General features: G+C 63.0%; 6 protein-coding genes across 17 annotated transcripts; 3 read left to right on the top strand and 3 right to left on the bottom strand.

Annotated features, from left to right (window-relative positions):
- Positions 1-96: 96 nt before the first annotated feature.
- CYSRT1 (cysteine rich tail 1) lies at positions 97-4459 on the bottom strand. Of its 4 annotated transcripts, XM_082402757.1 has the most exons (4): positions 4395-4451; positions 3391-3448; positions 1090-1181; positions 97-801 (listed from the first exon to the last, which is right to left on the bottom strand). In XM_082402757.1, the coding sequence occupies exon 4, from the start codon at positions 791-793 to the stop codon at positions 389-391; it is 405 nt and encodes a 134-aa protein (XP_082258883.1). In that variant the 5' UTR covers positions 794-801; positions 1090-1181; positions 3391-3448; positions 4395-4451; the 3' UTR covers positions 97-388. The 4 variants fall into 4 exon arrangements, with proteins under 4 accessions (XP_082258883.1, XP_082258880.1, XP_082258881.1 ...); XM_082402754.1 differs by lacking the exon at positions 3391-3448 and having other exon boundaries at positions 4395-4459; XM_082402755.1 differs by lacking the exon at positions 4395-4451 and having other exon boundaries at positions 1634-3851.
- LOC309632812 (uncharacterized protein) lies at positions 3187-4515 on the top strand (the record flags this gene model as incomplete). Its single annotated transcript, XM_082400648.1, has 3 exons — positions 3187-3217; positions 3859-4153; positions 4401-4515. 3 exons carry the CDS (start codon positions 3187-3189, stop codon positions 4498-4500), a joined length of 426 nt encoding a protein of 141 aa, XP_082256774.1. The 3' UTR covers positions 4501-4515.
- Positions 4516-4944: 429 nt separating this feature from the next.
- On the top strand, positions 4945-5905 carry RNF208 (ring finger protein 208; the record flags this gene model as incomplete). Its single annotated transcript, XM_082402751.1, has 1 exon — positions 4945-5905. The coding sequence occupies one exon, from the start codon at positions 4945-4947 to the stop codon at positions 5740-5742; it is 798 nt and encodes a 265-aa protein (XP_082258877.1). The 3' UTR covers positions 5743-5905.
- Positions 5906-6562: 657 nt separating this feature from the next.
- Positions 6563-8976, bottom strand: LOC309633638 (ring finger protein-like; the record flags this gene model as incomplete). Its single annotated transcript, XM_082402745.1, has 2 exons — positions 6563-8175; positions 8360-8976. The coding sequence occupies 2 exons, from the start codon at positions 8974-8976 to the stop codon at positions 7446-7448; spliced, it is 1347 nt and encodes a 448-aa protein (XP_082258871.1). The 3' UTR covers positions 6563-7445.
- Positions 8952-17178, bottom strand: NDOR1 (NADPH dependent diflavin oxidoreductase 1). Of its 9 annotated transcripts, none has more exons than XM_082402737.1 (14): positions 16965-17176; positions 16550-16627; positions 12818-12915; positions 11678-11776; positions 11496-11597; positions 11168-11377; positions 10828-10979; positions 10488-10708; positions 10304-10411; positions 10022-10136; positions 9749-9895; positions 9545-9663; positions 9383-9477; positions 8952-9298 (listed from the first exon to the last, which is right to left on the bottom strand). In XM_082402737.1, exons 1-14 carry the CDS (start codon positions 17124-17126, stop codon positions 9154-9156), a joined length of 1851 nt encoding a protein of 616 aa, XP_082258863.1. In that variant the 5' UTR covers positions 17127-17176; the 3' UTR covers positions 8952-9153. The 9 variants fall into 9 exon arrangements, with proteins under 9 accessions (XP_082258863.1, XP_082258864.1, XP_082258865.1 ...); XM_082402738.1 differs by having other exon boundaries at positions 10828-10970; XM_082402739.1 differs by having other exon boundaries at positions 10828-10949.
- A 56-nt stretch (positions 17179-17234) lies between these two features.
- Positions 17235-18769, top strand: TMEM203 (transmembrane protein 203). Its single transcript, XM_082402758.1, has one exon. It carries the CDS (start codon positions 17473-17475, stop codon positions 17881-17883), a length of 411 nt encoding a protein of 136 aa, XP_082258884.1. The 5' UTR covers positions 17235-17472; the 3' UTR covers positions 17884-18769.
- The last annotated feature ends 1642 nt before the right edge of the window (positions 18770-20411 follow it).

Genomic DNA, 20411 nt, shown 5'->3' with positions numbered 1-20411 from the left:
CCCCGGAATGTCCCATAGAGGCTGGCAGCCTGTGGTGGCGTCTAGCCTGGGACCCTCCCGAAGCGGGTAGCAGCAAAGGAGAAGAGTGGCCGGGACGAAGCTCGCTCTGCTTTATTGCCTGGCCCTGGGCCTTGAAGAGGTGGTCAAGGGTGTCCCCGGTGCTGCCATCATGGCCAGTGCCCAGGGCTCTGTTTTCAGGGGCGGGGGCTGAGCTGTCAGCCTTCTCGGTGGGTAGGTGCCGCTGTCCAGGGTGGGGAGCGGCCAACACCCATGACAACAGGCCAGTGGCTGTTCCAACTGTCCGGGCACTGCTGTGGCCACCTGAGCAGAGGCCCGGGCTTGCCATGTGGGGCCGTCCCGCAGCAGGCCCTGCGGCCCAGGGGCCAGGCTAGGAAATGACACAGCAGCAGCTGTGGCAGCGGCAGAAGCGGGGGCAGTGGCAGCAGGAGCAGCAGGGACAGCACCAGCAGTGATGGGCAATGGCGTCGCCGCGCCCCACCGGCGGCAGGCCAGCGCAGGGCAGTCCTGCCTGCTGCTGCTGCTGCCCACTGCCGTCGGGGGTGCAGGGCTGCTGCCAGGCCTGCTGGCCCCGGATGGAGGCAGCCCCCTCGGCGCCCTTGGGCCCTGGGGCCTCCTCGGTAGGCTCCAGGGTGCAGGACCCCACGGGCAGAGGCTGCGACTCCGAGGAGGATGGAGCCGCCTCCAGCTGCTGCCCCAGCTCGGGCCGCAGGTGAGCCCTCGGGATGCTGACGTGGGCATACGGGTCCTTGATGAGCATCTCAGGGGGGTCCATGGCTTGGCCTGGCAGGGGTGGGCAGAGGAGACAAAATCAGCTCAGTGGAGGGGAACCCAAGAAAAGCCAGGCTGTGGAAGCGCCTGAGTGTGTGTGAGGCCTATGTGTCAGTGCGTGTGCAAGGTAGCGGAGTGTAGAGAGAGTGAGGGCCAGCGTCTCCTAGCTGCCCCCAGGTGTCCCCCGCCCTCCCTGAGAGACAGTGCCCTGTGATGGAGCTGGGAGTCGGGTGGGGGCCTGGGAGATGCAGCTAACCTGGTCCTACAGGTGGTGCGGAAGCCCCTCAGCCCAGGACCCACCTGAAGTGGTGACGGCAGCAAGCTGTCCTCTTGTTCCCTGGGCCGGGTCCCAGTGCCTGTGAGCTGAGCGACTGGCAGCTGCCTTTTCCCTCCTGGGGAGGGGTGGGGCTGTGGGCGGGGCTCAAAGATGGGGTTCCCAGGATCCCAGGAGGCCCCAGCTCCTGGAGCACAGCGGCCACCCACCCTTCCTTTTTTGGATGGGCGTTGACTGCGGCCTGGCCTCCCAGGGACATTGCCAGCCTGGGTGATTCAGCCTCAATGCATCTGGGGCATGTCCTGGCCCTCCAGGGACCTGCAGCTCACCGGAACGCAGGACAGGAGGCGAGTCTGGGGTCAGGCCTGCAGGTGGTCTGGGGGCCCAGCCATTACTCACACGTCTCAAAGCCTCTGCTTTGAAGCAGAGGGCAGAGGTCCTCACTGTGACCCAAGCCTCTACCCCGCAGGCAGAGACCAAGATGTTTGCGAACACACGGCTTGGAGGTTTGCTGTTTTTTTTAACTGATAAGAAATGCTTGGTTTACACACCTTTGCCGATAAAACTTACTTATCTTACGATTGGCGACGTGGGCTTCATACACAAGTGACGTTTCTAGCTCATTTCTGAAACTACAGTTTCCCTCTGGTTGGTGGCCTCGTGGGCCACAAGCCCCCGATCCCTCAGCGTCCCCATCCTTGGCCCTCGCATCCCCTCCATCTGTGAGGTGGCACATAGCACCTGCCATACAGGGTCGCTGTATGTGGGGGGTGGATGTGAGCACTGGGGTCTTGGGTTTGGGCCTGGCACGGTGAGCTCCGCTTGGGGCAACCGGGACAGTAGGGTGTGGCCTGGACACGCACCCCTAGTCCTTGGCACTCGGGGGGAACCCCCAGGAAGGGCGGGATCAAATCAGACACGGCCCAGAGGCCAGCTGACCGGAGTGGCCTGCATGGGGCCGGTCAGACCGGTCCGGACATGAGTAGTACCGATGTGGCACCAGACGTGCGGAGAATTAGGCCCAAAGACCGGGAGTTGGGAGGCGGACAACAGAGGTCCAGTGCGCAGGCGCCAGAAGCCCCGCCCACAGCCCCTACAGATTCTGCCCCTTGCTGAGAGGAGGCTGGCGCATGCGCAAAACAGGCCTGACAGGGCAGGGGTGGAGGTGCGCCCGGTGGGAACTATATTTCCCAGAAGCCTCTGCGCTCAAGGGTTTTCCTAAACACCAGGTTCGGGGTCAGCTGGCCTCATCTGTCCAGGACCCGGCTTGGGCTGCACCAGCTCTGAGCCGCCCGGCTCGGGAGGCGTGGGTTTGGGCGGGCTCTGGGCGGGAGCCTTGCACTGGGTGGACTTCAGCTCTAGGGGCGGGGCCTCGGGTAGGGGGTGGGACCTAGTGGCCGGTACCACCTTGGGTACGCGCCTCGGGAGTTGGTGGGGAGATGAGTAAAGCCCTTGCCGAGGCTGGACGCCCAGTCCTCCCCTGGCCGGGGCTGCCGCAGTTACCCTGCCTTCGCACCAGGGCCCCATAAGCACCCCGCTGCCCCTCCCACGGGGCACCTGCTCACTAGCACACATGCTCTCGCTGAATGGTGGAGGACACTGAGGCGCAGGCGCTAGCCTGAGATCGCAAAGAGCGGCAAAGTCAAGGCCTATGGGCCACGGATGCCTCTCCAGCCTGTTTTGCCCGCGTGGGGCCCTTTATCAGGAACGCCGACCTTTCCAGGCTCTGCTGCCTGCAGGACTTGGGGCTAGGTCTATAGCCAGGTGCAGTCTGGCCTGTACAGAGCAGAGGAGCGGTGGCCAGAAGGGGCTGGGACTGTCCAGGGTTAGGTGCATGGCCCAGTGCTGATCAAAGGAGTGCCAGCATGCCACGTGGTGGCCCTGGCAGGTTAGGGAAAGGCTCTCTGGAGGCCCATGCAGCCCTGGTCCCTTGCCCTGTATTTGTCAGCATGTCCTCTGTCCTCCCTCTCACCTGAGAGCTCCTCACAGGCAGAGGGTGTATCACAGGGGGGGCAGGGAAGCCTGGCCTGAGGAAGAAGCAGAAAGGAATGGGGCCTCTGTGCTGGGTGCGGTCAGGTTAGCACACAACTCTGTGACAACGGGACACGTGCTGACCTGCTGGGATGCCGGAAAGGGCCACCCCACCCTGTGTAGGTGCGTGTCCTCCCTGAGCTGCCCCATGGCGGCCTGTCCAGCTGTCTGTTTGACCTTCCACCTACCCCTCACACCACCCATCTGTCCAACTGTCCTGTCCTTGGAGCATTCTCCCAACTACCGTTCCTCCCTCCTGTCACTCCTCTGGTCGTCGCTTGCCCGCCCCTGCTCACCCTCTTCTGTCACATCGCGGTCTGTGAGCCTGCCAGCGCTGGAAACAGCCTGCTGCACCTGTGATCCAGAAAACCCTGGAGGCATTCCCACTGGGGGCCCAGTGGAAGGACAAGCAGAGACCCTGACTCTGGTGGGGACACAAGGCAGTCCCACGGTGGGGTCCTGGGAACCAGCTTTCATGACCAACCCCGGGCTCTCTCCTCCCCTTCCTCCCTCTGGCATTGTGAGAGCTCAAAGCAGGCTTTCCCTTCCAGAATTGAGGCGGGGGGCTTGACTAGGACCCAGGCTCAGCCAGACGGGGACGGGGAAAGGGGAGGAGGGAGGGGGCACGCCGCGGGGATCCTGACCCCCACGCGGCCCGCGGAGGGAGGAGGAGGGCGACCCCGAGAGCGGGCGCCAGGCCCGCGTTGGCTCGAGGGGCGGCAGAGAGACTGGCCCCGCCCCGCGGACCCCGCGCGGGTCCCCAGACGGGGGGGTGGCGCTGCGGGCGCGGGCGGGCGCCGCGCGCACTGCGGTCCCCGCGCCTCCGCCGCAGAGCGCGCCACGCTCGGCACGCACCTGCCGCCGCCGCCGCCGCCGCGCCGAGCCGAGCCCCGCGCCCCACGCCCCCGGGAGCCGCCGCGGCCCGGCCATCGCCCGAGGTCGCCGCCAGAGCCGCCGGAGCCGCCGGGCCAAGGCGCGGGCGCCGCATCCAGGCCTGCCTTTGAGACAACCTCTGCGGCGGCGGCGCGCGGCCCGGCCGGGGACGCCAGGCTGGGGCAGGTGAGTGCGAGCGGGGCGGGACAGCGCGGGGTCGCCGCTCGCCGGCCTCCACTCCTAGGCAGAGGTCGGGCCTCGGGAACGGGGACTGGGGAGGGGGCTGGGTTCCGAGTCTGGCGAGGGTAAGGGTCAGAGGTCGGGCGCCCTGTCTTTTGTGCAGGGTGAGGGTGAGGGTGAGGGTGAGGGTGAGGGTGAGGGTGAGGGTGAGGGTGGGCCCGGGCGCTGCCCTCACGCTGTCTCTCACCTGCAGCTCGGGCCCGGTGCAGGCCTCTCCTCTGCTCCCGCCGCCGCCGCCGCCGCCGCCGCCGAGCTTGCAGCCCGGGTCCTTCTGCAGCCAGGGCTCAGGCTAGCTGCCTTCCCTGGGCGCCCTGTCCTGGAGCCATGGGGCCCACCTAGCCCCTGCCTGCCCGGATGTCCCGGCCCCGGGACGGCTGATCTCGGCTGCAGGGGGACACCCCCCAACGCCCCCTCGCCAGCCTCAGCAGCCAGAGACCCTGGGTGAGCCCCTGGGCCCGACCTCCAGCCCAGGGCAGTCTCCCACACCCCCCTGCCCCTGTTCCTCTCCTCCTCCCCCGCTCCTTCCTCCTCCTCCTCGGACTGGACCTGAGAAGCCACTGTGGCCACTGGGGGGGGCCCTTCCCCCCAAGCTCTTGCCAGCCTCCCCCAGGAGTCCACAGGGCATCCAGGGTCCCCACCAGGCCTGGCGGGACCAGGATGCTGCCCCCTCCCCTCCCCCCCGGCCCCACCCAACTCCCCCACCCACCCGAACACCCAGTCTGACTGGAGACAGCCGGATGCCGGCTGACCCTGGGCCCGAGGTGGGCAGTGGCTGGCCGGGCTTCCTCATGTCCTGCCTGAAGGGCCCCCATGTCATCCTCAAGATGGAGGCCATGAAGATGGTCCACCCTGAGAAGTTCCCCGAGCTGCAGGTGGCCGCCCCCTGCTTCCCACCTGCACCCCGGCCCACCCCCACTCTGGCACCCAAGAGAGCCTGGCCCTCAGACACAGAGATCATCGTCAACCAGGCCTGTGGGGGGGACATGCCTGCCTTGGAAGGGGCGCCCTGCACCCCGCCACTGCCACGTCGGCCCCGCAAGGGCAGCGCAGAACTGGGCTTCCCCCGAGTGGCGCCGGCGGACGAGGTCATCGTGAATCAGTACGTGATTCGGCCTGGCCCTGCGGCCTCAGGGGCCTCCGCGGCAGCGGCAGCAGCTGCAGGAGAGCCTCTGGAGTGCCCCACCTGCGGGCACACGTACAACGTCACGCAGCGGCGGCCCCGCGTGCTGTCCTGCCTGCACTCTGTGTGTGAGCAGTGCTTGCAGATTCTCTACGAGTCTTGCCCCAAGTACAAGTTCATCTCCTGTCCCACGTGCCGCCGCGAGACTGTGCTCTTCACTGACTACGGCCTGGCTGCGCTGGCCGTCAACACGTCCATCTTGAGCCGCCTGCCACCCGAGGCACTGACCGCTCCGTCCGGTGGCCAGTGGGGGGGCGAGCCTGAGGGCAGCTGCTACCAGACCTTCCGGCAGTACTGCGGGGCCGCGTGCACCTGCCACGTGCGGAACCCACTGTCTGCCTGCTCCATCATGTAGCGCCCGCCCGCCCACCATCGCCCACCAGTCCTCGCTCGCTGCTTCTTCAGGGATCTGGCCCTGCCCTGTTGCCCACTGACCCCTTGCCCACCACAGCTTCTGGCCCCCACCCACGTGGCACTGTCGCTGCAGCCAACTTTGCCATTAAAACTCTGCCAAAGTCTGCACCTCGTTCCCTGGACTGAAGCCTAGGCCTGCGCACAGGCCTGGGCCAGGGTGGGCACCCAGGGCTGCAGCCCCGACAGGGTCCAGGCTGGAGCAGCCAGAGGGAGGCCCAGCGCTGTTTGGGGTCAGCCTGGTCTGCTCGCTGGGGGCCAGTCTGGTCCAGGCACGCTGCTCAGGAGGGCTGGGCCTGACTGTGTGTGTGTGTGTGTGTGTGTGTGTGTGTGTGTGTGTGTGTGTGTGTGTGTGTGTGTGTGTGTGTGTGTGTGCACGCGTGTGAACGCCTCATACCTCTGTGTGGAGCCAGCCTCCTGTATGTGCCAGGCAGGACTGTGGGGGCAGGTGTGCAAAGCAGGCCCAGCTGGGCAAAGGGAGGACGCTTCCTCTGCACTGGCCACTGGATGTGAGTGCAGCCAACGGGGGGACAAGTCAGTCCAGCTGGCCCCTGGTGCCTACCTGACCCTCTGAGGTTGTGTGAGAATGGCCTTGGGGCCAGCCTGGGCTGGGGTTGGGACAAAGGCTGGCCGCAGTCACGATCAGGTATGAGGACCGGAGGGCCTCCTGTCTGGCAGTGGGACGACCTGGATTTGGAGAAGGAACTTTGTCACCTGGTTGGTGAAGGCAGGGTAAAGATGACAGCGATGTAGCAACAACAGTATCAGCAGCAGCTACCGTTTATTACCGAGAGCCACCTCGCGCGCTGGGCACAGGGCTCAGCATGTCACCAACGAGCCCAGGAGGTGGTGCTGTGACGGCGCCTGTCCTTCAGATAAAGGCCCCGGCTCCACGATGGGAGGTCACAGAGGAGGCAGGGGCAGAACTGGGGCCCAGCTTGGTGCTCTGTGTCTCCAGGACCTGGCTGGGTCCACGTCCCTTGAAGCTGAGGCGCATGTGCTGACCCTCGGGCTGCTCAGGGCCGCCACTCGGATCCTGACTGGCCAGGTGAGCAGGCCCTTTGTGGGCTGGGCCTGTGCGGCAGGGGCCCTCCCCTGGGTTACCCTGACCTTCAGGGAACACACGCTGGCCCTTATCTGGAACGTGGGCAGGTGGGGGGCCTGCAGCCCCAGCCCAGGGCTCCGCCCACTGCAAGGACTCAGGCCTCTGTTCACTTTCGTGTCCATTGCACCCGTCCCGTCCCTCTCCTGCAGGCAGGCCAGGCGGGAGGGCGGAGACAGCCCAGCAGCAGTGTGGGGCCTCTCTGTCCATCAAGGGGCACTTGGGGCCCTGGTCACAGACCTCCTCCAGTGCTGTCCTGGGCACCAGTGGCTCATGTCCGGGCAGCAGGGCAGTCTGGAGTCTCTGGCTGGGTCAGATGCTGAACACAGGCTCCTGGGTGGCCCTGCCCGGGTCCTGGGTCTTGGTTGAAGGCTAGTGCCCCGGTCAACCTTGGGTCCTTCTTCAGCCTGGTCATCGGGCCTCAGGGCAAGGTGCTCCCAAGGCCCCATGGCACCAAGGCTTGGGCCAGCCTGGGCCTCCTGTCCGCCGGCGGCATGGCTGTCCCAGACCCGGGCCGTGCTGGTGGCAGACGTGACGGGCTCTGCTTAGCGGCGGGAGCTGTCCAGCAGCACGAAGAGCAGCCCCAGCAGCGTGAGCGGCGCGAAGATGAGCAGCAGGCCCAGCAACTCGAGGGCCAGCAGGCCCAGCAGCGCCAGGCGGCGGGCGCAGGGCCCCCGTTCCCGCAGGGCCCAGAGCCGGGAGCCCAGGCAGGGCGGGCAGGGCAGGAAGGGCAGGCAGCCTCGGCTGCCCGCAGGCCCCGGCAGGAAGCGCAGCTGGTAGCGGTGCTCTAGGGAGGCCCAGGGCCCGGAGCCCCGGCGGGGGGGCACAGGGAGGGCAGCGGGCGCAGGGCGCTGGGGCCCATCGGCCTGTAGCAGCTCCTCCTGCAGCCGGCAGATCGCCCACTCGAGCATGGGTGTTTTCTGGCGACACAGAGGGCAGCACACCCGGCCCAGGTCAGCACTGGGGGTTGCACCCAGCAGCCGGTGCAGGCAGCCCGCACACAGGCCGTGGCCGCAGTTCAGCAGGGCGAGGCGGTGCTCCCCGGGCCCGTAGGGCTCTGTGCAGATGGGGCACTCCTCCTCCTCCCGCTCCTCCTCCTCGTCCTCTGTGGGCCCGGCCCAGGGGCGGGCCGTGGCTGCGGCCCCCAGCAGGGCTTCACTGTCCGGAGTCCTGGGACCCTGGGGGCTCCCAAGGGCCCCGCTGTCCGACCCATCATCTACCAGCACTTGGCGCAGTGGGTCCAGGCGCTCAGGGCCCAGGGAGGCCAAAGGCGGACTGGTGAGCCGAGAGCTGAGGTCAGCAGGGCCATAAGTGGGGGCCCCAGGGCACAGTTCAGGGGCGGTGACTCCAGGGCAGGGGTCGGGACGGGTGGGTGGGGACCCCAGGGCGGCGACGGGGGAGGCTGGGGCTGTGAAGGTCAGTGTGGCCCTCTGGGGCTGGGGCACGGCCTGGCACTGACCTGGCAGCAACTGTCACCTCCTCGTGGCTCCAGGCCCTACTCAGAGTAAACTTCACTCGGGCCCCAATAGCCGTGCCAGCTCCGGGCAGCTCCTGGGCCCAGCGTGCCGTCCCGTCCCCAAGAGGGTCTGCCAGGCCCAGCCGCAGCGATCCCTGTGTCAGCCAGCTGTAATCTAGGCGGCGGCGCTGTGGGCAGGCCAGCCTAACTCCTCCAGCAGGAATTCCACTCCCGGGGCGGGGACACCACACACACGTCCCTCCCCCACCGGCCTGAGCCACGCCCCTCCCCTCCCGCCCGAGGCCGCGCCCCCTCCCTCCCAGGGCCCTGGGCTGCTCTGCCCTGGGCTGGGAGGGGATGGTCGATGCCAGCCTTGCCGGGTGACTCTCCAGGCCTCCCCCTACTGGGCTGTCAGGGCCAGGGCAGAGCTTGTACAAGGTGGGCAAAAAGCTGGCACCCACCGCGTGAGAATCGGGCACCGAGGTGTGGGGCTGAGCAACGGTGCCCTCGTGCCCAGCAGGGCGGGCTATTCCATCGGGACGAGCTGTGGGCCCACCCACCACCTGAGAAGCACGACGGCACAAGGAAGAGCAGGTAAGAAGCGGCCACCCAGAGCCCATCCTTTATTGCTCAGGCTGTAAGGTGGGGGCTGCCTGGGGGTCTCCTCCTGCTGCTTGGGGACTGTGCAGGAAGGAGAGCTGACCGTCCTCCCAGCTGGGACTGGACAGGGAGAGAGGTAACAGTGGCCTCCAGAGAGCAGCAGTCAGAGTGGCTGCGGCCAACGGCGGGACGGCTCCTCAGGCCCACGTCTCAGTCTGGAAACGCAGGGTCCGCTGGAGCCTGGCGAGGTAGGCGGCCGCGGCGGGGCCGGAGAGCCCGCCCTCCTCCTGGAAGATGGACGTCAGGGCGTCCGACACATCAGCTGGCATGTACTTGGCGTTGCTGGAGGGAGAGGCAGGCTAGGGCTCAGCACGGGCGGAGTCCCCAGGGGGCTGGCCCCCCGCCACGACCTGCGCCCGGGCTCACCCCGCCAGGTAGAAGTGAGCGCCCCGGAGATCCAGCAGCCCCCACACCAGCGGCCCGAGCTCCCGGAGCCGGTGCTGCACGTACACCTTCTGCTCCTGCAGGGCGGGGCGAGGCGGTGAGTCTGCGCCCCCCCGCGTCCCTCCCCGCCCCCCCCACACCCACCTGCTCCCGGGAGAAGGCCGTGACGAGAGTCAGGCAGCCCCGTGTCTGCAGCTCCGTCCACTCGGCCTCCCAGTAGAAGTCCTGGTCCCGCTGGCGGCAGCCAAAGAACAAGACGTTTCCTGGGGAAGCGCGGGGGCCTTGAGCCAGGACTTGGGCCCTCGAGGTTCAGCCCGGCCGCCACCCCACCCGAGACTCTGTGCTCACCGGTCTCACCCTGGGCCACTCGCTCCTGGATGGCTGCTCGGAAGGGGGCCACACCAGTGCCCGGCCCCACCATGATCACAGGCGTGTCTGGTGTCTTTGGGAACGTCAGGCCCCCAGACCGCACCCACAGGGGCACCCGAACAGGTCCTATCGCGGGAGGGAGGCGGCGTGAAGCAGCTCGGAGGCCCAGGGCCCTAGCCCAGGACTGGCTGTGGTGCACGTGGGGGAACGGGGCCCTGCGCACAGCCCCCCGCCCCAGAGAGCCAGGGTCACCTTGCCCGGGGTCCAGAGACGCCAGCCAGTTGGAGCAGAGGCCCCGGCGGGGCTCCTTGAGGCGTGTCTGGTACTGCACCACTGCCACGAGAATCTGCAGCCTGGAGGGGTGGGCCTGGGGGAGGGGACAGTGGGTACCCTGCCCTGCTTCAGGCTCCAGCCACTTCCCCCGGCTGGTCCCGGTGGCCGGTGAGGGTTGGAGGAGGCCCAGAGCCCTCACGCAGGGCCCCGCTGCCCACCCTGGTGGCCCCAGGCCCGGCTATCCCGAGGCCGGCCCCTCACCAGCAGAGAAGAGGCAATGGAGAAGGCCCGCGGCCGGATCAGGGGAATGAGGTCCAACAGGTAGTCCGGGGGGATGGCGCCAGCCGTGTGTGGGAAGTCGCACAGCACCTGGCAGAGACAGCCTCAGGAGGGCTGCGGCTGGACGGCCACAACCGCCCGCCCGCCCACCCGCCCCTGCCCGCACCTCCAGGACCGTCCTGCGGGGCCGGGTGCAGTACTCGCACAGATCCTCCTGGCCCTGGGCCGAGCTGAGCTCCAGCAGCTTCTCCCGCTCCAGCTCATGGCAGGAGAGGCAGGCCAAGAGCTCGAAGAAGGAGCGGCGGGGGACACTGGCGATGTCCAGGTACTGGGACACGAGGCGCTGAATGGAGCAGGGCTGGGGCAGCCGCGCGGGGCAGGGGACACCTGCAGTGGGGAACGGGAGGCTGGGGGTGGCTGGGGACGCGGGGTGGGGGCAGCCCGGGGGCTGGGGACACAGAAGAGGGCACAGCGCACAGGTGGCAGCAGCGGCGGCTGGGGCTTACCCAGCTCCCGGGGCTGCAGCGTGAAGTGCTGGTCAGGGTCCAGGCCCAGCACCTGGCAGAACTGCTGGACGTGGCTGGCCGTGTTCTCGGGCTGGATCAGCACCACGTCGCCGGCCACAAAGCTGTGGGGGACACCCAGGGCTCTGGGGAAACTTCAGAGGAAGGAAGGAAGCAAGCGGCCAGGGAGGGCTGGGGGCGTCCTTGGTCCCCCCTCCCTGGCCGCCGTCTCTCTTCTCTGCCCCGCTGAGTGCCCGCTTTGGAAGAGGACCTGCTGAACCCCAGACCACGGTCCCCCCTGCTGCGGCCGCGCCCTCCACGGGTCCCCAGGATCAACCCTCACCTGACCCCAGAGCCCGTGATGTCGAACTCAATCAGCCGAACATCCTGGAAGTGTGAGGGGCCGGTGACCCTCTGATTGGTGACCATGGGTGCCAGGAAGGGCTGTAGCTCTGAAGGGGGTCCCTGAGGGTCTGTCCCGGTCACACACAGCTCCTCAGAGCACGTGCTGGGGACTTCCTGGAGGAACTTCAGGGTGAACTTGGAGGGCCAACTGTGAAGGGGGAAGACACTTGTTGGACCACTGGCCAGCCTGGGTGAGCGGCCAAGGGAGGCCCGTGGCCAGGCCAGGCCTGCTGCACCTGCAGGCACCGCCCCAAGGCCACACTTACGGGACTCCGGGCGGGGTCAGGCTGAGGTCAAGGGGCAAAGGGTGCGGCCCCAGCACCTTCTCCCACAGGTCGTGCAGCCAGGGGTCGATGGTGGCGTCGGGCCTGCAGAGAGCACGTACATGCTGGCCTGGGGACCCTGCTCCCGGCTGGGCCTGCAGGAGGGTCCCCCCCCCGCAACTCACCCCAGCTCGTGCTGGTCATCGCCCAGGCACACGGGCAGGAGGGCGCTGCCCCCGAGCTGCAGCAGCCGTCGGTGCAGCTTCTTGGCCACAAAGTTGAACCTACGGAGAGACGGAGGCTGGCGCTGACCCGGGCCCCAGGCGGGGGCAGGAGGGAAGCACCCAGCTGGCTGCGCAGGGCGGAGGGTCCCAAGTCTTCCTGGGGTCACTTCGCTGCTCCCTGAAGGGCAGCTCCTCGCGGGGCCACTGTCAACGGAAGGGTCTCTCACCCCTCCTGTGGGCGTGCCCACGAGCAGGCACCGATGTCTACGTGCCGCACTGAACAAAACCCCCGAGCCCCCGTAGGCGGGGACAACTATGCCGCCCATTTCCTGTCCTTTTCACCGCGACGGCAGGCCTCACGCTGCGTCCGGCTCCGGAGGTGTCTGTACCCGGTGACCCTGCCCTCAGTTCCTGTGCTGCACAGTTACCGGTTTTAACATTGCGGGAACCTAACGCCATGCATACCCTTGAACACAAAGCCCTCTGTACTTCCCCAAGAAATAACGCAAAGCAATAGCGTTCTCTGCTTAGGACACGGCTACGTTGTGAAAACGTTGAAAGAAAAAAAAGCAGAGGCAGGCAGTCACATGGCCACGTCCAGGGAAGTGCTGGCTTCAGGGCGGCTCCCAGGGGCTGGGGACTTTTGTACCCGCCACCTGTCTGCAGCTCACTGTTCTGTGTGCTCTTCGTAAGCCCAAATGTCTCACGAAAGGCTTTTTATAAAAGTGGGCGAAGAGCCAGGTAGGCCTTTGTTGCCCTGCGTCACACGGTGACAGATGATGCTGGCTCAGACCTTGGACGTCCGGCTCCAAACATCACCTCCTGCCCTGGAAGGTGCCTTGGGCGTGGCCCCAGCCTGGCCCCCACCTTGCTGCCCTGCCCACTTCCTGCATGGATCTTGCCTGCCCTCCGAGCCCTGGGGTCTCTGGCCACAGAGGAAGTGCCCGTCAGGGAGTATCTGTGGGACGAGGACGCATGGCCAGGGCCACGTCCCAAAGTGGGAGCCCTGGGGGCTGGGTCACCCAGCCCTCTGCCAGGACACCTTGTGCTTGACCCCAAAGACAGTCCCTGTGGGCCAGCAGCCTGCCCGCCCTTACTCACTTGGCGTAAGATGAGTCCCCAAGGCCCAGGACAGCAAAGTCCATCTGACAGAGGGACGTCGATGGCAGGTTCCTCCGGAAGATGAACCTCCAGAAGTTCTACAGCAGGAGAGACCGAGCCCAAGTCCGTCTCCTTCCCTGATCACAGGGTCACTCACTGGGCAGCCCGTGCAGGAGCACATCCCGTCCCACGCCCTGCCCTGGCCTCCCTGCAGGCTGACAGAAGTGCTTTAAACAAAGCTCCCCTTCACCTTTGGCCACTGGTGACCTGAGCCCTGAGACACTGCCCTCTGGGTACGGTCCAGGCTTCGCCTCACAGCCCACCTCCCTTCTGCTTTGTACCTGGCCAGACAGAGGCCCCCTGGGGTGGAGGGGTCCTGGGCCTGTCGGGGCACAATTCTGCCTACTGGCCCTGGACCGCTCCCTGAACTTCTCAAGACTTTCCTGCATGGGCCACCGCTGGGGACCACGCCTGCTCTGCCTCCTGAGACCCCCTGCTCATTCCTGCTTAGACCTTGTCTCAGGCAGGCTGTGGAGCCCCCCAGGGCGCTTCCTGAGAATGGGTCCAGAGAAGATGCAATTCCCACGGCTTATGTCTGAAAATGCCTGGCCTCCCCTCACACTGACTGGTAGACAACAGGGCACACTTTAGATGAAATCATCTTCCCCAAGAGCCCGAAGCTTTGCTCTGAGCTGGTCCAACTGGGTGATCGCTGCTGAGAAGCCAGCGCCCCTCTGTGCCCTGATCTGTCCCCCGCCAGACACCTGGGCACTCTCTGTGCCCAACAGCTGAAACCCACATGAGATGTGTGTCAGTGGGAGCCCTGTTCACACCCCACGGGCCCTTCCTGGGCACATGGCGGGCTCGCGGGCTGGAGACTCGTCCTTCAGTCTTGTTGCTTTTCTTGGTAATTCCCTCACCACTCTTCCCGTTTCGAGGCTACTGGAATAATCTCGGAATTCTAACATTATCTTTCTTGTTTCCTATCTTCTTGTTACATTCTCTCGGAGAATTTCTCAATGTTATCTTCTGATCTGGTATCATTTTAAGCAGTGTTTCCTCATCCGTAGCTCTCCCCCGGTTTTGCGTTTCTGTCCCAAGGGTGCCAAGCTCGCCCTTCTCGCAGACGGAACCCTGGCTGCTCTGCCTCGGCTCCTCCGGGCTCTGCTTGTGCTTCTCTTGGCCACTGTCCTTCACGGGGGTCTTTCCTCGAGCGCGTGGTCATTCTTTCTGCTCTATGTGTACTTAAGAATCTGATAGAGGGGGCTTCCCTGGTGGTGCAATGGTTAAGAATCCGCCTGCCAGGGCTTCCCTGGTGGCACAGTGGTTGAGAATCCGCCTGCCAATGCAGGGGACACGGATCAAGCCCTGGTCCGGGAAGATCCCACATGCCGCAGAGCGATGAAGCCCGTGCGCCCCAACTACTGAGCCTGCACTCTAGAGCCCGCGTGCCACAACTACTGAAGCCCGTGCTCCACAACAAGAGGAGCCACCGCAAGGAGAAGCCCGCGCACCGCAATGAAGAGTAGCCCCTGCTCGACACAACTAGAGAAAGCCCGCGCGCAGCAACGGAGACCCAATGCAGCCAAAAAATAAACAAATAAATAAATAAATTTATTAAATTTTTATAATAATTAAATAAATTTATTAAAAAAAAAAAAAAGCTGATAGAAAACCCCAAGTTCGCGCCTGTCACCAGTGGGGCAAGGCCCTGGCTGCCTGGGAGGGCACACCTGGCCAGTGTCCTCAGAGGACCGTGACAAGGAGGCTGGGGTCTTCCCGTTAAGTGCGCAGCCGGTCCCCGGGCCCCTGGTCTGAGCCGCTCAAAGAAGCCTCCAGTCTATGTTGGGAGGGCCCCATTCTGACCACTTCCGTAGGGTGTCCATTCCGGCACTCTGCCCTCCTTTATCCACCCTCATCCCAGTGTGACTGTCACCACCTTCATGCTGTTGGATTCCAACGTGAAGTCTGCACCTCTGCCAGCTGACCTGATGGAGGTCTTCATGGCCTCCCCCGCCCCACCCTGCGTCTCTGGCATCCACCATCCTCCTGCCTTTGATCTCCCAGACTTGCCTCCTCTCCCATGCGTGCTCCTGTGTGGGCCCTCCCACAGCAACCCCACTCCAGCCCAGTTCTTCCACCTTCTGCCTCCTTTCCCCCACCAACATTTAAACAGGCCTGGGTTTCTCCATCTCATGAGTATCCTCTTTCTAATCCCTTAGCCCCACTCACAGCAGTAAGCTTTTTTGAATTGTTTAGCGTACAGACGTTCTTCAAAGCTTCTCTCCCCGAGATCACCAGCAGTCCCCTTGCTGACAAACCCCAGCAATGCCTCTCAGGCCTTATCCTACTTCATTTCCCTGCAGCTTTGAGTGCCGGAGACCATCCTCTGGAAACAGTCAACTCTCTGCCCTTGACCTTGGAGACGGTGTGCTCCCTCTTCCTGCTGCTGGGGCCACTTTCCCGCCCCTCACAGGCTCTTCTCCACCTTCCACGCCCTTCGTGCTTAGGGCAGCTGCCCTGGGGGAGGGAGGTGCTCCCTTCCTCTCGCCTCCACGTTTTGGTCATTGTGACATCCACCTCCACCCAGGATCCTCACCAGAGCTCCAGACCAGCTGCGCGTCTCCGCTTGGATGATGTCCAGGCACCTCACCCTCCCTATTCTCTTGCTTCTGTGCCTGGAACCACCATCCATCCTACCTGAGCCCAAATTCCTGTCTTGATTCCATCTTCTTTCTCATCTTTGAGATATGATTACACATTCGATCAACTCTACCTTAACATCTCTGGAGTGGGTCCAATTTCCTCTACTCTGCCACCATCCTGGCTCAAGCCACCAGGCTCTTGGCTGCGCTCTGCTCCCCCACCATGGTCCCTGCTCTCCTGCAGACTGTTCCCCCTGCAGACAAGTGCTAGTTTTGCTAGAATACGAACGTGACCACGTCATCCCATGGGTTCCATGGCCCTTGTTTCAAGTCCATCTGCCTCCCTGTGACTGCTGGGCTTCTTGGGATCCGACCTGGCTGCCTGCCCCTTTCTCCTCTCCAACCTCGACCATCCTGAGCTGCTTTCTGCTCATCCCAGAGGCTGGGCTGTTTTTCTCCTCTGCAGAGGCTGCTCCCTCTTTCCTGGGGCCTGGCTAGCCCTCACTTATCCTTTAGGACTTAGCCTATACTCCTTTCCCCCAGAAAGCTCTCCCTGAACTCCCAGAATGAACTAGATAGCCCTTATTAATGCTCCCATAACATTTGGCACTTTCCCTGGAAGCATGCACTTCCTGGCATTGTAACTACCCATTCAACTCTTTTGCTTTTGCTATATTTTGAGCTCCGAAAGGGTAGAAATGTGACTACTGGGGTCATAGCTAGATTCCCAGCACTAGATTATGCTTGGAATACAGTGTGTGCTCAAAAGATAGTCAAAGAACCAAAGAATGTTCCCTGAAGGTCAGTTTTGAAATACACACAAGACCCATAACAGATTTATATATAGTCCTGGAAAAACATGAAAAGCTAAAGTGGTAGCCTGTGAAGAGTTTACTAAGGAGGACAACCAGAGCCCCCAGCTCCACCTAAAGATCTCCTCCCAAATCCACGGCTGACGTGCAGCAGATATAGTAGGGCAACTATTTATTGTGCTTCTCAAGACTTTCCAGGCAATGAAAATGGGGTGAGGGCCGAAGGCAGGGATCTGAGCTCCTAAGCACAGTAAGCCACTTCAGGTCAGCCTTACCTTCATGTTGTCCGGGGGCTCTCCTTGGCCTGTAGTTGCACAAACAAATATCACCAGGGGCTCATTTATCAGATTCACCTCAACAAAAAGACACACATGTAAGGCCTCGGGCTGTAATGACCAGGCATCCTCCCAGCAGCCTGGCTCCGTCTCCTTCACTCAGAGAGATGGGGCAAAGGTACTTAGCACCCGCGAACGGCTGGCCTGCCTTCTCTCTTTCAGGCTCCACCCTCCTACCTCACCGCCTCCTCCAGGTGCTAAGCTGGCCGCTGTTCCCGAGCTTTCTCGGCCCCTAAATCTGCCGTAACGGAAGGGCCCGCTCTCAGACAAAACGCGGCGCCCTAAGGTCGAGGGCTCTGGGGGCCGGCACCCCAAGCCTGCTGGGTCTCCCCGCCGAGGCCCAGGGAGCCCTCACCACGGGGTAGGAGTCCAGGGCCTGCACCCGGCAGCCGAGCTCCCTGCGCCAGGCCTCGCGGCTCAGCCTCTCCGACACATCTTGGGCTGTGCCCGTCTGGCTGCCGAAGAGCACCAGAAGCCGCGTGTTCGGCATCGGGGTGCGCCGCGGGTACCCCTGCATTCAGAAACTGGACCGGCAGGCAGTTCCCGCTGGCCCTGGCGGCCGGGATCGGCTCGGACTTCCGACTTCCGGCGTCGGCCGGAAGTGACGCCCTTGGGGCGCGCCCAGCGGGGCATGGCGTCCGAGCAAGGTGGTCGTCGGCTGGCGGTCAGTGCTGGGTCCCGGGCGGGGGCCGGGGGATCGGCTGCGTACCGGGGCCGACGGCCGGGGCAGGCGGGTCCGCTTTCTGCCTCTCGCTGGCTGCGGCGGCGACGGCGGCAGGCGCCAGCGAGGCCCGTGGGGAGCGGCGGCGCAGCCTGGCGGGTGGGACCATCGGCCGGGCCCTGGCCCGCGCTCAACCGGCGCGATGCTTTTCTCGCTCCGGGAGCTGGTGCAGTGGCTGGGCTTCGCTACCTTCGAGATCTTCGTGCACCTGTTGGCGCTGTTGGTGTTCTCCGTGCTGCTGGCCCTGCGTGTGGACGGCCTGGCTCCCGGCCTCTCCTGGTGGAACGTGTTCGTGCCCTTCTTCGCCGCTGACGGGCTCAGCACCTACTTCACCACTATCGTCTCCGTGCGCCTCTTCCAGGATGGAGAGAAGCGGCTGGCCGTGCTCCGCCTTTTCTGGGTCCTCACGGTTCTTAGCCTGAAGTTCGTCTTCGAGATGTTGTTGTGCCAGAAGCTGGTGGAGCAGACTCGGGAGCTCTGGTTCGGCCTGATCACGTCTCCGGTCTTCATTCTTCTGCAGCTGCTCATGATCCGTGCCTGCCGGGTCAACTAGCCTCGCAGAAGATAAGCTAGAATGCGGGACCCCAGGCTGAGCTCCCACTTCTGCCGCACCAGAGGACAAGTCTGGGTCTGAAAGCCAGCTTGTGCCCTGCTGGGTGCCCAGCTTCCTCTCTATCAGTCATGTCTGAAATTGTTCCCTCAGCAGGGCTAAAAAGAGCAGCCTTGATTCTTAAAATGTATTCCCTCTTATTTCATGCTTTGAATAGCTAATCTTGCATTGGGATCCTGAGAAGGCCAGACAGTCCTGAACTCCTCTGACAGTTGGAAACTGCATATAAGTAAAATGTCCTGATGGGCTCTGAGTATTTTCATGGATCCTGGGAAAGTACCCACTGTGCAAAGGCTGAAAGCTGGACTCGGGCTCTCCCCTGGCCAGCAGTGCTGACCTGAGAGCTTACTGCCCCATCCCCCCGGACAAGACTTCCTTAGATGCTTGAGCTCTAAAAAGTGTAAACCAGCTTGTGTCTCCTCCCCAGTTGCACTGGGGAGGATGGCTCTTTCTTCATTCCAGCCCAGGCAGACAGGAGTATGTTGAATAAGCATGATCGGGACCCTATCTGGATATCTGTCGCCTGAGAAAAGAACTTGCTTTCAACGCGCTGCTTGGCTTCCTATCCCAGCAGATTGTAGTGTCACGACTTTTCCACCACCTCATGGCCGGCACTGTTAGTGCACCTGAGACCTTTAGGCCGTCCTAAGGGACCAGAGAGAGGAACAGGTGCTCTGACGCGCATAGCCATTGAGACCTACACATGGGAAGTTTGCAGATGGTCTCAGGCTATGCCTGTTGGCCTAAGGGCTTTGGTTTGATGCCAGTCAGGTGCCAAATGAGAACATTTGCTGAGATAAAAATAAAATAAGAGAATGTTTTGCTGAAATGCACAGTGGTTGCCTGACCTTTTGAGGGTGAAATGAGATGAATGCTGAGACGCTCCCTGCTGTGTGGTGTAGCTGGTTACAGAGCTGAGGTTGTAAGGGTGGGGGGGTGCTGGAAATTGGCTAGAGCGTGCTGGGTGGATTGGGGCCAGTTCCCTCGGAGAATCCCTGCTTCCTGCCTAGGGAGCCAAGGTGAAGACAACCCAGGTGGACCAGTGTTGAGGACCTACCAAGCAGTTTGTGTGACATCAGAGTCTTTGTGGGCCTTGCTGATCTGCAGAGCAGGGGTCAGCAGTCTGTGGCCTGGGGTCTGTTTTTGTGCTGCCCATCAGCTAAGAATAACTTCCATTTTCAAAGGGTTGTAAAAACAAGAATGTGACAGAAAGCGAATGTGGCCTGCAGTGTACAGGGTCTCTCAATCTTGGCACAGTTGGCCTTCTGGGTCGGATCATTGCTGTGTGTGCAGAGGGAGAAGCCGTTCTGAGCACTGTAGAGTGTTTAGCGGCATCCCTGGCCTCCACTCACTAGATGCCAATAGCACCCCTCACTTGTGACAACCACAAGTGTCTCCAGACATTGCCAAGTCTCCTGGAGGACAAAACTGTCCCTGGTAAGAACCACTGGGCTAAAATATTTACTGTATGGCCCTTTACAGAACATGTCTTTGGACCCTTGTTCTAGTGAAGCAGCTTCATGACTCCTGTCCTGGGATAGATGCTGCATGGCCTGAACCATCGATATGCTTGAGTTGGAGGCTGGTGTAGTTTGTGCCACAGCTACAAAAATGTCTCCTACCCAGGATTGGCATAACTTGTGTCAAAGCCAGATACAAGCTGACCATTGGGAGCGGGTTTCCTTTTCACGTTATTCTTAGTTTGTGTGTTTTGTTGCTCCCCTGTTGTGTTCTGGTAGTTCAGGATTAGGTAATCCCGTCGGCATAGAAGTGATGAGCATGAGAAGGCTCAGCTTCTTTCGGAAAGGATTTGAGCAGAGTCCTGAAGGAACACTTGACCTCTGGAAGGCTGAAATCCAGTTTCTTTTCTCCAGCTGAATAAACAGGGCTGTTAAAGTACTGTTAACGTAGTGGTAGCTGCAGACTGCCATGGGATCCAGAAGCTGAGAAGTGCCCTGGGTTGAAACCCGCCCCTGGTCTCTGCAGAGCCCCAGGCGCTCTTGCAGCCTGGTCCCTGACAGATTAGTGGTGCGGGACGCAGTAGTGCCATTTTTGAACATCTGCTGACTGTAGGGCGGGTGATGGAAAGGCAGGTAACATTTGTCCTTGCCCGTGCCCACCAATTTCCCCTTCTCTCCTTGGCTCCCACAGGCCTGAAAGATTGTGATGGGCACTGTGCAGCCCTCCACGGAGAGTGAACTTCCTCACGGCAAGTAGGCAGAGAAGCTGTGCCCTCAGGGTTAGCCTTGGGATGGGGCCGGTTCAGTGGGTGAATGGAATACACGCTTTGGCTTTTGTGGCTCTGTCTGCGTTGGAGAGTTGTGGGCCTGCTTGTGTGCGAGGAGAGAGTCCCCTGCCTCTGTGCCTGCTCACAGCTTCCGCACTCCAGTCCGTGTTTGCTGGGCCCTGGATGACAAAGTGCGGGTAGAGAGTTTCCACCCCCTGTCTGAGCCACAGAGTGGATTCTGGGG

This window comes from Balaenoptera borealis (genome assembly GCF_965194805.1).
Source record: "Balaenoptera borealis genome assembly, chromosome: 8".
Classification (NCBI taxonomy): Eukaryota; Metazoa; Chordata; class Mammalia; order Artiodactyla; family Balaenopteridae; genus Balaenoptera; species Balaenoptera borealis.
The sequence above is the reverse complement of the archived record's forward strand: the minus strand, read 5'-3'. Positions and strand labels throughout refer to the sequence as shown.

What these genes read in the sequence shown, in the direction of transcription:
- NDOR1 (XM_082402736.1), bottom strand. Translation starts at nt 17,126, where the DNA reads ATGCAGGGGTACCCGCGGCGCACCCCGATGCCGAACACGCGGCTTCTG. An exon ending in GGGGACTCATCTTACGCCAA is followed by an intron (nt 11,777 to 12,817) that starts GTGAGTAAGGGC and finishes GTCTCTCCGTAG; the next exon opens with GTTCAACTTTGTGGCCAAGA. An exon ending in ATCACGGGCTCTGGGGTCAG is followed by an intron (nt 10,950 to 11,167) that starts GTGAGGGTTGAT and finishes TGTCCCCCACAG; the next exon opens with CTTTGTGGCCGGCGACGTGG.
- TMEM203 (XM_082402758.1), top strand. Translation starts at nt 17,473, where the DNA reads ATGCTTTTCTCGCTCCGGGAGCTGGTGCAGTGGCTGGGCTTCGCTACC.
- CYSRT1 (XM_082402754.1), bottom strand. Translation starts at nt 793, where the DNA reads ATGGACCCCCCTGAGATGCTCATCAAGGACCCGTATGCCCACGTCAGC.